The sequence below is a fragment of the Zonotrichia albicollis genome, chromosome 5 (assembly GCF_047830755.1).
Source record: "Zonotrichia albicollis isolate bZonAlb1 chromosome 5, bZonAlb1.hap1, whole genome shotgun sequence".
NCBI lineage: Eukaryota > Metazoa > Chordata > Aves > Passeriformes > Passerellidae > Zonotrichia > Zonotrichia albicollis.
Window position 1 is genome coordinate 1,925,421 of NC_133823.1, and position 14,187 is coordinate 1,939,607.

The following is a 14,187-nucleotide window of genomic DNA, read 5'->3' on the forward strand; positions in this document are numbered from 1 at the left end:
TTACTATAAAATGACATAAATTTGTCCCCACTGCTGGTGTTTATGCAAAGAGGGGATGAAATGGGCCCTTCCTGCTACTGCTCCCCTTGGTGCCAGTTTGGGTCAAACTCCTGCCTGAGCTTTGCAAAAGCAGCAATTCAGATTCTGCTGTCTATCCACTCCTGTAAAATCCACTTCTGTAGCTTAACCCAAAATTAAAGATCCGTTAAATCACAGTTGATTTCTGTGGCAGGCTGAGGGCACTGCTCTGGTTTGTAGCTTTATTTACACTCAGGAGGCTGCTGGGGCTAAAATGCATCTCAAATTCTGCATCTTCCAGAAGTAAACCCCAGCTCCCAGGCAGAACAAATTCAGTATAACAGAAAGCACACAACCCTGTATTGAAATGTTGCACAGAGCATTGATTTTTATTTTTTTTAAGGGATTTTTCTGCAGAGCTGTTGTGCTGCCAGCATACAATTTGCTCTACTTGCCCTTTTGGTTTTAATATGCCATTAATAATGCATCTCTGTATTTATTGCAGTTTGCATTACTGTTCCACTGTTACATCTTGATCACTCATTATTCTGTCTGCAGTGCCAGGCAGGGCTCCAAAACCCAAACAACAGCAGCAGTTTTCCTGCAGAGCAAGCCATGAGCCCCAGCAGGCCCAGAGCAGCTCCACTGAGGGGGATCATTTATCTTCCCAAAGCTGGCAGGGCACATTGCCCCTGGGAAAACAGGAACAGCTCCACATCCTCTCCATCTCTGTGATCAGCCCTAGAGCTTTTCCAGGCTGGTCTGGACAGTCAGCTCTGTGGAGGGATCTAAGCCAGGAAAGTGTAAAACATCATTAATGAGCAGCTTGCCTAGTCCTGGCTGTGTGGCATGCAGTGTAAGAGGAGCAGCCTGTGGGATGGCTGTGACAGCTCAGCTCAGCAGTGCAGGCCTCATGGAGGATGCTCCAAGGATGCCTCCCTGATCGATTCTGCATTCTGGAAAATGCTGCTCAGCTGCTCTTCGCAGCCAGCAGGGCTCTGTAGCTACTGGGGTTTCCCACCCTTCATTTCCCACCCTTCATTTCCCACCCTACAGCCCTCTGAGCACCCCATTGCACCTCTGTGGGTCTCCAGCTCAGCATCCAGCATTGGATATCACAGCACTGGTGTTCAATCCCCACTGGGAGCATCTTCAGGCCTCCTCAATCCTGCATCACTCTGTAAATCAGAGTTAATATAGAAAAGCAATGCTGAAGGAGCTGGGGTTGCCTCACAGGGGAGTTACAGTGCTCACAGGGCTTCATTACTCTCTTTTCCCTGAGGACTTACCACCCCTGTCTTTCTCATCACAGGAAAATGCCCTGAACCCTGGAAAAGACCTGATTGCAGTACTGTTTTGAGGCAGGATTTCTCTCCACCCTTCTGCATGAGGCTGCACAAACACAAGGAGAAAGGTTTCTCTGGTCTTCCAAGAAAGCCCCAGCTTCCCCTTTCTTCTTCTGGGGATGGAGCTGACCTCCTTCTGCCCTTGTCCCTGTGAACAGTGTGTTATTTCCAGCAGCAGCCAGGAGTTGTGGAGCAAGAAAATGGCAATTTTCCTGTGCTGGTGGTTAGTGCTCTCACAGGGGGTTTGAAGCCCCTCAGGGCACTGCAGAGATCCCAGAGCTGGGCTCCTGTGCCCTCAGTGACTGCCTGGGCTCAAGGCATGACCAGACACAGCTCACTGTCTATGCCCTGGGTGCAATGTCAAAGAACTCACCTTTGCTCTCTTCTAATTGTATTATCCACAAAACAAAGCAAAACTCAGGGGTTTTAGGTTGAAGCATCATCCCTGCTGTAACAACAGCAAAGCAGAGTGGGGACTGCTGAGGCACAAAGCTCCTGCTGTCCCCTCTGGCTGAGGCTTGGCTGCCATGCAGGAAGCTGTGGGAAGCAGAGCTCATTCTCCCCCACCCCAAAGACCAAGAGTGCCACTTTCAGCTCCAAAACCTTCAGAACACTTTGTGGATCTCAGCCTTTAAAGGCAGTCCTCACAGATTCTCCCATCTGATCTCATCCCAGAGCAAGGTTTCTGTCCTGCCTTCCTCTGCCTGCTGCAGCCACAGCCTGGGGCACAGCCTGGTCCCCACAGGTCACCTTGTGGGCAGTGTCCCTGAGTGCCACATGCTCTCCTGTCGCAGACATTTCTTCATAGAAATCTTTTCTTTGGGATTTGTCCGTCTTCTGGGAAGCAGAGCCCCAGAAAAATAATGTAAACAAATTGTTATTAGCTGCTGTGAAATGTGGCAGGGGTTCTTGTGATTGGCTCATCTTCTATGTGTACTATTAAGGGCCAATCACAGGAGCAACTCAGGGATAGATTCCCTGAACACAGAACTTTGTTATTCATTCTTTCTATTTTATTCTTAGCTTAGCAGCTCTCTGCAAGCTCTCTCTTTATTCTTTTTAGTATAATTATAATGTATTATATATTATATATCAATAAATCAAACCTTCTAATCAAAAAACAAGATTCTCGTCCTTCTCTCACCCAGTGACCTCCTCAAGTCTCTGTAATACTCTCCCACTTGGCAAACTCCTCAGCACAGGAGGCTGCTTCCAGGTTCCAGCACTTACTGGCAAGCACCAAGGGGTTTGTGCAGAAGGGCTCTGAGTGATCCAAGATCTCTGGGAGCTGTGTTGTGGCCACTGCCTGGTTACTGACCTGCAACATGGGAACCAGTGACCTGGGAAAACAAACTTTCCTGCTCCCTGTCTTCTAATATTTAGCTTTGCTTTTTGAGATGAAAGGAGAACGAATTCCTATTTGTATTCATTCCCATTGCCCAGTTTAGGAGTTTTTAATCATTTACTGAGAAAAACAAGCCTTCTATGATGATTGATTGGACTTGAACATAGCTTGCATTCCAACTCCTGAGCAAATAGAAGCTGATTCAGTGTTACCAAGACACTGAAAACATTTGTTATCTCTGTCTTGAAGGTAACAAATCTGCATCAGCAAGTGGGTGTGAACCACAGAATCGTTTGGGTTGGGAGGAACCTTAAAAATCATGTCATCCAACCTTTGCCATGGGCAGGGACCTCTTCCACCATCCCAGGTTGCTCAGAGCCCCATCCAGCCTGGCCTTGAGCATTTCCAGGGATGGGGCAGCCCCAGCTCCTCAGGACAGCCTGGCCCAGTGTGTCACCACCTTCACAGGGAATTTCTCCCTGCAATTTAATGTAAATCTCTTTTAGTTTTTGCCCATGTAAAACATCCCTCTCCCTTATTTACAGCCCTGTTAAGTACTGCAAGGCTGCTGAGGGCTCCCCAAAGCTCGTCCAGCTCTCTCAGCCTGTGCTCACAGGCACATCTGTACAGCAGGAATAAACCCACAGCTGATGCCCTAAGCACATGGGACAGATGAGGATCACTGCCTCCTCCTTCTGGCTCAGTAACTCTGAGTTCTCCTAATTACAGCTTTCAAAAATCCTCTTCCCCAGCTTTCTTCATACACTCAGCAGCCCATCCCTGGAGTGCACATTCAAGCTTATGCCCTTTAGTTTTGCAGGCAGATTGACCACTGTTGCTAATGGACATAAAGAAAGGGAGACAATTTGGAAGCTGCTTTTTCTTCCCTCATTCCTCCTGTGTTTCCACAGCATTGGGATATTCTGCCACCCTGAAGTGCAGCAGACAGCCAGGAGAAGGGATGGTTCCCTTCTTCCAGCCTTTCCACCATGATCTCCTCCTCTACAAAATCTCATCTACTGCTCACTCTTTGGGGTTCTTTATGCCAAAAGTGACTCTCATTTGTCTGCTGCAAACAATCACAAAGCAGCAAGAGCCCCAGCCATTACTGCAGCCTTTTTCCACACTGTTTGGGGGTAGGTGGTTCACACTTCCTCAAAAGGCACTGTGCAGTGAGAGCAGTGAGTGCCAGGAGGAAAACAGACTTTTAAAACAAAAGATCCAAATGCAACAGAAGTTCTTGGGATGTGAAAAAAAGGTAAAGTTTCCTAACCACATAAAGCAGGAGTTTTTTCTAGCTGTTTTCTGCATACAGATGAATTCTAAGCAAACCCAAATTCCTTTCTCAGAAAGGGGAGTTTAGATGATCCCCAAGCCAATCTGCTCACACTTGAGCAGGGATTGAGAGCAATTACTATCTCAGCTGCTTCTCCTTCACAGTATAAAATAAACCCATTTACATGCCAAAGTACCTACCTTTCTCCAGCCTTGGAGATATGGCCTCTCATCTGAGGTGGTGTTTCTCCCCTATCACTTTTGTCCATGAACAGGGACAGCCACCCACTTCCTTTTTCTATCTAAGATGTATTTGAGACTTTCCTACAGAGCCAATTCTTTCAGGACAATCAGAATCAGGTTTTGGATCCTGATTTATACCAATATTTCAGTACAATCAGAACTGGAGTTTGGATCCTGGTCTGTGCCAATATTTCAGTACAATCAGAATTGGGTTTTGGATCCTGGTCTGTGCCAATATTTCAGTACAATCAGAATTGGAGGTTGGATCCTGGTCTATACCAATATTTCAGTACCATCAGAATTGGGTTTTGGACTCTGGTCTGTGCCAATATTTCAGGACAATCAGAATCAGGTTTTGGACCCTGGTCTGTGCCAATATTTCAGTACAATCAGAATTGGGGTTTGGATTGTGGTCTATGCCAATATTTCAGTACAATCAGAATTGGGTTTTGGATCATGGTCTGTGCCAATATTTCAGTACAATCAGAATTGGGGTTTGGATCGTGGTCTATGCCAATATTTTAAAGGCAACTCAACACTGAAAGGGAAAATTGGATCATCCTGCCACAGCCTGAGCCCATTTTCCAAGTGGCTCCAGCTAAAGAATCATCAGTTACTGGGAGCAGCACTGAGGAACCACTTCATTGAATGAAGTGGTTTAGTTATTTAGTGATTTAGTAATTTAGATCAAACTGTTCTGAGCACCAGGGGATGCAACATCTCCAGACAGGAAATGTGCCATAGATTCTCTTCACTGCAGGACTCTGAACATGTTTTGTGGATCCCTCAACAGCCTGGACCAGTACAGATGTAACCTGGAAGTAAAAGCCTTTTTGTACAATGTTTGTTCTTTCCCATCTCTTTGCTAAACTGTACCCAACTGAAATCTCTCCTGATTCTTTGGTGAATGATGTTTTTGACAACCACCAAGCAGGTGCTAAGACTGGAGAAAGACACAAGGAAATCTTTCCCAGGGATTGCCAAGTGAAACCGGACACTGGCTGAGTTCATGCATTTGTTGAGCTTCAGTGCTGCTGCAGGACAGGTGACACAGCTCTAAGGGGCTGAGGCACAGCAGAGCCAGCCAAGGGACTGCACAGAGGCTCTTTCACAATCCCAAATCAGCATGGCCCACTATCTGATCCCTGCAGTGCAGCCCCCTGGAAGTGGCTTTGCTCTGCTCTGGCACTCCCACTGGTGCACAGGTACCAGTGAGAACAAGCAGGCACTGAGATCTGGTAGAAAACCTGCTCACTGCCATCTGGACAAACTCTAGAGAGCTTTAGCTACTTGTGTGCAGTGCATCCTGATTAAAATGGAATATATAAATGAGTCTGATTTCTGAGGAGTGGCAAACAGCCTTGGGCCACATGATTTTAACAGCAGAATCAAAAGTGAACTCCCCTTGGTAACACAACCACATAACATGGCATTCAGAATATTTCTTTGCAATTTCTTTTATTAAATATCCTCTGTGATACAGAATATTTAAGCAAAAATAGTTTACAATCTCTGTTTTGGTGATTCTTACATGAGTCTTTCGCATAGTCACTTCTACAGCAGCTCATGTTGGCATTTAAGGAATAAATCTTTTGCAAAAATCAAATCTCTCACTGTGTGAGATCTATTCTACCCAAAGAAGTTAAAAGAGCATTGGAAAAACTGTGAAAACTCTGAATTCCACTCTTCAGCTAAAAGAAGTTTAAGAACTGTGTCACAGACACATTCTTCTTAATAAATGAAGCAGCAGAATAGGAAAATGCATCCTCTGAAGTTTAAACAAGCTCATGTCAGTGCACCCCAGGGCAGCAAAAGCAGAGGAAATGCCTCGAGCACAAAGCTCCAGTGCAGTGCTGAGGTTCAGCACAGCAGTGCCCAGCTCCACCTGCCAGTCTGGAATGTCATTTCCAGCACTGGAAATCTGTCATGGTAATGCCCAATGGCCACTGGCACTGCCCACCCTGACGGGATTCTGCCCCACACAAGTCAGACACCATAAACAGATTCTGCTTTCACTTCTGCTGCCAGAACAGCTGCACAGCCTGAGACCCAGACTGACTCCTGCACTTTATTCTTTTCTATGTAAACAACCTCAATTTTTTTACATTGATGAACTGTAAATAAGTGTTCCTTTGGATCAAAATGCTCATTAAATAGATAAGGCTCATTGGGTATCCAGATAAAGAAACCTGTTGGCACAGGGAAGGCATCTGGAGACACAGCACATGCAGTTCTCATGATGAACATTTCAAGCAGATCCTGAAGTTCCCACCAGAGCTCTATGTCAGGGGCTGCTTGAGGTCAAACAAGCCAGTCCCTCCTTTGACAACCTTCCCAACCACCAGGCAGGCCGAAGGGGAGCGCAGCTCATCGTGGGCACCTGCAACACAACCCAAACAAAATCCTGTCAGGAGCCTCCCAAGGCTTCTCCAAGGTCAGTGCTGGAAAGAAATTGTTTTGGTTCAGAAAGGTTCTGCCACCTGCTGTTCACACTGAATTGGGATTTCTGGGAGTTTAGAGGCCACAACTCTTTCTAACCCTCCTACAACAACTATTATCTCATCCCCATCTTTGGTCCAAGCAAATAATTGGGCCACACATTACTAAAGCCTCCCGATTCCATATGGAAAGACAAAACAGTCTGAATTCTAAGAGAACACAGATTTGACCTTCCAGTGAACACTTACAAAATCCTGGTGACTAAATAGGTCACTAAAAAATACATGTGAGGCAAAACCAGAAAGCTTCCCTTGTCACTGCTGCCTTTTTCCTTTGTTAGCATGAATCCCTTTGATGTGTATTTTAAATCCCTCTGGCTAGATATGAAGAGAACTTTTCACTGGAGAGACATTCCATGGATTCCTCTGATTTTGTGGTTACTCACTGTAGCGAAATAGTGTCACAGAAATTTGGAAGCACTCCAGATGACATGTCTGGCTGGGATTGTTTTACTTCCACTGTTTTTGTAAGCATTCAGGCTGGTTTTTTATTGCAGTTAGTTTCATCCTAACTACAGCAAGCTGCAAGTTTATCATCAGCACAGCAGGAAATTGGAAATAAAATTCTTAAACTTCTGCTAAGCTTGGTTATCTTTCTTCCAATGAGCAAAATGTACTGAGCTCTGCATCATGCAGAGGGTGGGGGCAGGAGCACACACAGCACTGTGTATGGCATGTGCTCACTGCTCTGATCTCAGCCACAGCTGGATAATTAAACAGCTGAAGGAAAAAAAAGCCCCTTTGTTAGGTGGTTAAACAGGACAGTGGTGCTGCCCTGTTTGCTCATGTGATGTGAACAAAGAGTCGTTCTGTGAGCAAACAGCCCAGGGCATCTCTGCTGATGCAGTTTGCTCCCTGCACACGGGAGCTGCTGAGCAGCCTGTGCTGCAACAGCCCTGCTCTCCTCAGCTGTGCACGTCCTCACAGACCTCCTCCTCTTCCTCAGCTGTGCACTGTCCTCACAAACCTCCTCCTCTTCCTCAGCTGTGCACTGTCCTCACAAACCTCCTCCTCTTCCTCAGCTGTGCACATCCTCACAACCTCCTCCTCTTCCTCAGCTGTGCACATCCTTACAAACCTCCTCCTCTTCCTCAGCTGTGCACGTCCTCACAAACCTCCTCCTCTTCCTCAGCTGTGCATGTCCTTACAAACCTCCTCCTCTTCCTCAGCTGTGCACGTCCTCACAACCTCCTCCTCTTCCTCCTGCTGCTCAGGGCTCCTTCCCTTCCTCCTTTCCTGCCCACTGCTCAGGGCACCAGCCCCAGGCACCCTCTCAGTGTCTCTTGAACTGTACAATCAAGTTATCAGTTACATTAAAGCAAATTAGATCCAGGCTGCTGCAATCCCCATCATGACTGATTTCCAGTGTGGGGGAATCATTAACTCCCTCTGCTTGTAATCAGTGCAGCTCCTGCCAAGCCACCCTGCCCTTCTGTCAGCATGCACTGAATGTCTTCATACATAATATTATCCATACATTACATTTCACTTGGCAAAAAACTCCTCTCATTTAATTTCCAAGTCATTATGTGATACAACAAAAATCCAGAGGGTGAAACTGAGTGAGAAACATCCTCTTCTCTATAATTTCACCCTGGATTTACACTTTTTAGATTCCTTCACAATTTTCAGATTAATTAAGTCACTCATAACCAATGCTATTAATTAAAACCCAATCTTTCTTCCCAGAGAAGTATATAACAGCATTAGCAAAAAGGAATTCAGTGACAGAAGTATTTCTGATGTCAGTGCAAGGCAGTTTAGGACAGGAGCTGAAGGGATCATGTTGAGAGCTCTCCCCATTAGGAACTGGAAGGACACAGCAAATTTCTGACTGGCAAGTGACAGAAACCAAGTTTATTTGCAAAAGGGAGCTGTAATTGTATCCAAAGGCTGAGATCATAAAAACTGTCAAATGACAGACTTAAAGCATGAGGTGTTTTTGATAGAAGGCCTTAAATGTAGATGGCTAATGCTGCTCCAAACATCCCAAATGATCCAGAGAGCCCTGTGATCTCTACACCTTCCAGAGAGGCAACTGAGGGAAGAATTGAGATTCTTTCATTGAGATTCTTAGGAATCTCAAATGGCACCAGAAACCTACCATCAGACAAATGAGTCTGACTCTTTGTCTGTGTTTGAGGGGAAAAAGCAAAGATAAACTGCTAAATCAGCCAGTTCTTTCCTCAAAATAAAATGCTGAATAGCAAGGCTGGAAAAGGTATGGAAGTTATAACAAGGGCAGAAAAACAAAGCAGAGAAGACAATTTTATTAGTAGAGACAGAAAAAGGCAGATTTAGTAGTCTGTTATAAAGCTTAGCTATAACAAATCCTAACAACCTTAAGGTTTGTTGTAAAAATGCCCATCTAATTCTTAAAGAAGGGAGTCACAGACCCCACAGATTACATGTGGGAGCTGGTTTTATTTAAGCTGACAGAATTTTACTAAAAACATCTGGAACATTTTCCCAGGCAAAGCCTTATTTTAAATATCTGCTTCTGGCATATTTTCTAATGTAATTATGGATTACTCAAAATACTGGAAAGTTATGACAGAAACCAAGCATATGTGAAATGCTGCAGCAAGAGATTCAAACTAAAGCATTTACCCATCATTGTTGCATCCTTCAAGAATTTGTAGCTGGTTTCAAATGTCATCTGCTGCAGAGGGGAGGAGTTGGACTGAATTCCAATGCGATTCAGTGGCTTGTAAATTCCTTCAAAACACATGTAGTCTGCCACAAGTGAAAGGTGTCGAGGGTCTACCACAATTCCTTAAAACACAATAAAGACCAATCAGCAGAGCATTCAAGGGCTGAATCTGTGGGGCTTCTGAAACAAATCAGGTCTGAAATAAAGCCTTAGAATCCAGGCAGCTTGGAGAACATCTCTATTAACATTCTTCTGGCAGTGTGTCTCTGCTTTAACTGCTCCCCTCAAATATCCAAGAGAGGCAGACTCACTCTAATACAAACCAGTATGTCTCCAAACTGAGTGAAAAGAATGGGAAACTGCAAAGTCAGGAGTGCTGGAAGGCAGCAGAGTTTCTCTACATGAAATCAGCAAAGGTGTGCACCATCCTTGTTTGCACAGAACAGGATCACACATCCATCCAACAGGAGGGACAGAGCTCACACAACCCTCAGGGACAGAGCTCACACACCCATCAGGGATGGACAGAGCTCACACATCCATCAGGGATGGACAGAGCTCACACATCCATCAGGAGGGACAGAGCTCACACATCCATCAGGGACAGAGCTCACACATCCATCAGGGATGGACAGAGCTCACACATCCATCAGGGACAGAGCTCACACATCCATCAGGGATGGACAGAGCTCACACATCCATCAGGGACAGAGCTCACACATCCATCAGGATGGACAGAGCTCACACACCCATCAGGGACAGAGCTCACACATCCATCAGGGATGGACAGAGCTCACACATCCATCAGGGATGGACAGAGCTCACACATCCATCAGGGACAGAGCTCACACATCCATCAGGGACAGAGCTCACACATCCATCAGGGACAGAGCTCACACATCCATCAGGGATGGACAGAGCTCACACATCCATCAGGGAAGGACAGAGCTCACACATCCATCAGGGATGGACAGAGCTCACACACCCATCAGGGATGGACAGAGCTCACACATCCATCAGGGACAGAGCTCACACATCCATCAGGATGGACAGAGCTCACACATCCATCAGGGAGGAACAGAGCTCACACATCCATCAGGGACAGAGCTCACACATCCATCAGGGAGGAACAGAGCTCACACATCCATCAGGGACAGAGCTCACACATCCATCAGGGATGGACAAAGCTCACACATCCATCAGGGACAGAGCTCACACATCCATCAGGGATGGACAGAGCTCACACATCCATCAGGGACAGAGCTCACACATCCATCAGGATGGACAGAGCTCACACATCCATCAGGGAGGGACAGAGCTCACACATCCATCAGGGACAGAGCTCACACATCCATCAGGGATGGACAGAGCTCACACATCCATCAGGGAGGGACAGAGCTCACACATCCATCAGGGACAGAGCTCACACATCCATCAGGATGGACAGAGCTCACACATCCATCAGGGACAGAGCTCACACACCCATCAGGGATGGACAGAGCTCACACATCCATCAGGGATGGACAGAGCTCACACATCCAGCAGGAGGGACAGAGCTCACACATCCATCAGGATGGACAGAGCTCACACATCCATCAGGGACAGAGCTCACACACCCATCAGGGACAGAGCTCACACACCCATCAGGGACAGAGCTCACACATCCATCAGGGATAGAGCTCACACACCCATCAGGGACAGAGCTCACACATCCATCAGGGATGGACAGAGCTCACACATCCATCAGGGACAGAGCTCACACATCCATCAGGGATGGACAGAGCTCACACATCCATCAGGGATGGACAGAGCTCACACATCCATCAGGGATGGCAGAGCTCACACATCCATCAGGATGGACAGAGCTCACACATCCATCAGGGATGGACAGAGCTCACACATCCATCAGGGACAGAGCTCACACATCCATCAGGGATGGACAGAGCTCACACATCCATCAGGGATGGACAGAGCTCACACATCCATCAGGGAGGGACAGAGCTCACATATCCATCAGGATGGACAGAGCTCACACATCCATCAGGGATGGACAGAGCTCACACATCCATCAGGATGGACAGAGCTCACACATCCATCAGGGACAGAGCTCACACATCCATCAGGATGGACAGAGCTCACACATCCATCAGGGACAGAGCTCACACATCCATCAGGGAGGGACAGAGCTCACACATCCATCAGGGACAGAGCTCACACATCCATCAGGGATGGACAGAGCTCACACATCCATCAGGGATGGACAGAGCTCACACATCCATCAGGGATGGACAGAGCTCACACATCCATCAGGGACAGAGCTCACACATCCATCAGGATGGACAGAGCTCACACATCCATCAGGGACAGAGCTCACACATCCATCAGGGAGGGACAGAGCTCACACATCCATCAGGGACAGAGCTCACACATCCATCAGGGATGGACAGAGCTCACACATCCATCAGGGATAGACAGAGCTCACACATCCATCAGGGAGGGACAGAGCTCACACATCCATCAGGGACAGAGCTCACACATCCATCAGGGATGGACAGAGCTCACACATCCATCAGGGACAGAGCTCCTGCCTCTCACCTGGTGGCCTGGACTAGCTGGGCCCCAGAGTCACAAAGGCTCTGATGTCCTCTGTGCATGACATCAGGCATTCACAGAAATCCCTGTTCAGGCTAAAAAAAATGCATTTATTCCTAACTTACACGTGTGGACTCAGTGTAATGGGGGTCATTAACAGCTCTGTCAACATTTACTGAGCAGTTCTTGAACAACTTGTAGGTCAGACCATTCTGAGCTGCCAGCTGGCAAATCTGTTTGCTATAACTGCTTGCTAAAATTCCCACTGTATTAATCTCCCCTAATTTCAATGGTTTATTTCCCAGTGAGTGCCTCTGAAGCCATGCAGGCTGCCCAGGCTGAGCTCTCTGAATCACCTAAAAGAAGAACATTCAGACAATGCAGTGCAGCTGTTTTAGCAAAGATAGAAAATCTCAGGAGCCTGGGCTCCCATCATTAAAAAGGCAAAGTGAGGCAACATTGAGCCTCTTCTCAGGGCCACTGCACAAGTCTAACAGTTGGCTTCCTCAGACATTAATAATTAATTGGTCTGAAACTTGCAGCTTGCAAAAAATGTACCAAAATGGAAAAACTGTGAAAGGGAATAAATTTAATCTTACCTGTTTCCTACTGATTAAAAGAAAATTAATAATTAACAGAATACTCTACAATAATTAAAACCTGCAACCTAAAAATAAGCACATAAATGAAAAGATCATGCAAAACCATATCTGAAAGCACGTGTCTGTATTTTCCTATCTTAATGTTATTAAAGACTATAAAATACAAAGAAATCCTACCATATACAGCAAATACATCTTTTATTTCCTTTATAATCACCCTCAGGGCTGATTCAATTCCATAATTCTTAGCCATGGAATGGATATCATTGCAATAAAGTCTGTTCAGGTCCAAAATCTGAAAGCAGAAAAAACAGAGACACAAGTTAGGAGAACAGTTGCTCTGTATTTCTAAATAACTTAAACTAAGACAGATTTTTTTCCTATGTTTTTCATGAACTTAAGCAGCACCAAGAGTTACAGAATAACTAGGCATCAGCCTAGCTGTCAAACACAGAGAAAAATGATTCTGAGGATTTGTGTTAAGCAGCATTAAATAGATGAATAGGAGCACTGGAGTCAAAATTCACCACAGGAGAAAATTAACTGAAATCACAAAAAGCAAGCTAACAAATTACACCAGAAAACAAGTTAAACAAGTTAAAGCCTTCCAAAAGAAGACTTAACAGAAAACAAGTTAAAGTCTTCCAAACAACACAATGCAATGCCCAGTGTGGCTCAGCCAGCCAGAACTATTAGCAAAAGAGAAGATGCAGATTAAAACAATCCTGTATTTGGAGAGCTATGGCCTAGATGGGATAACAGAACTATTCATCTCCAAGCACTGCAATTCATTGAGATGAAGAACTCCCTCAAGTAACATTTAGAGAGACACAGAGAGAAGAATGGTGTGAAATCATCTGTCATTAGGCCCTGGCTGCTGCACAAACACTGATTTGCAAGCTGCCCTTGAGAAAAGGCTCCTTTCTCCCTTGAGAAAAGATGTACTGAATAAATCTGGGGATAAAAAGGAGGAGGAAAACAGTTCAGGAGCTGAAAGGCTCCACATCACCCCTGAGAAACTGAAATGACATCCATCACCCACCATCTCCCCCAGACACAAAAGAACATTGAAATTGGGGTTAGAAACAGATGACACACATCAGAGTATTTGAAGAGCTCTGCCAGGTTGATCCCTTCTGTCTGGAGAACAGACTCCTTGTGTCCCTCCTTGCTGGTGCCCTCATTGAGCAGGCAGCGTGTGATGCCCTTCACCTCGTGGATCACCGTGCTGCGCGCCAGCGCCGCCAGCAGCGACGACACGTCAAAGTACACCTTGGTCAGAGGCAGGGCCAGGGAAACCTGATGGGAAACAGCACAGGGAAGGAGGCTTCAACAGCAGCCTCAGCAGGCAGCACTCTTCAGGCAAAAGGCTGACACGTGGAATTACCCTCGCTGTGTGTTAGGGAGCATAAATGTCTGACTGGAATTAGAGGTGAGTGATGGCAATGTGAACTCCCCATCCTAGGATCACTCATCCACATTGCTTTTGAGGTCTCAACTTACAAGGACAGCAATTTTTTGTTTGTTTGTTTATCTCTCCTGTCAGGTATATGCTCGTTGAGGTTTTTATTTCTTTATTAAGATGTTTACATTTTTATCAACAGTTCAGCCATCA

The 14,187-nt window shown here is 46.0% G+C and overlaps 1 protein-coding gene across 1 annotated transcript in view; it reads right to left on the reverse strand.

Annotated features, from left to right (window-relative positions):
* Positions 1–5,668: 5,668 nt before the first annotated feature.
* The window catches only part of POLR1A (RNA polymerase I subunit A), a 36,197-nt gene continuing 27,678 nt past the window's right edge, over positions 5,669–14,187 (reverse strand). The window contains exons 31-34 of the mRNA XM_074540507.1: positions 13,671–13,871; positions 12,750–12,867; positions 9,336–9,500; positions 5,669–6,607 (exon numbers count right to left, since the gene is read on the reverse strand). Coding sequence (XP_074396608.1) covers positions 6,507–6,607; positions 9,336–9,500; positions 12,750–12,867; positions 13,671–13,871 — 585 coding nt within the window. The 3' untranslated portion in view covers positions 5,669–6,506. The remainder of the gene's footprint in view (positions 6,608–9,335; positions 9,501–12,749; positions 12,868–13,670; positions 13,872–14,187) is intronic.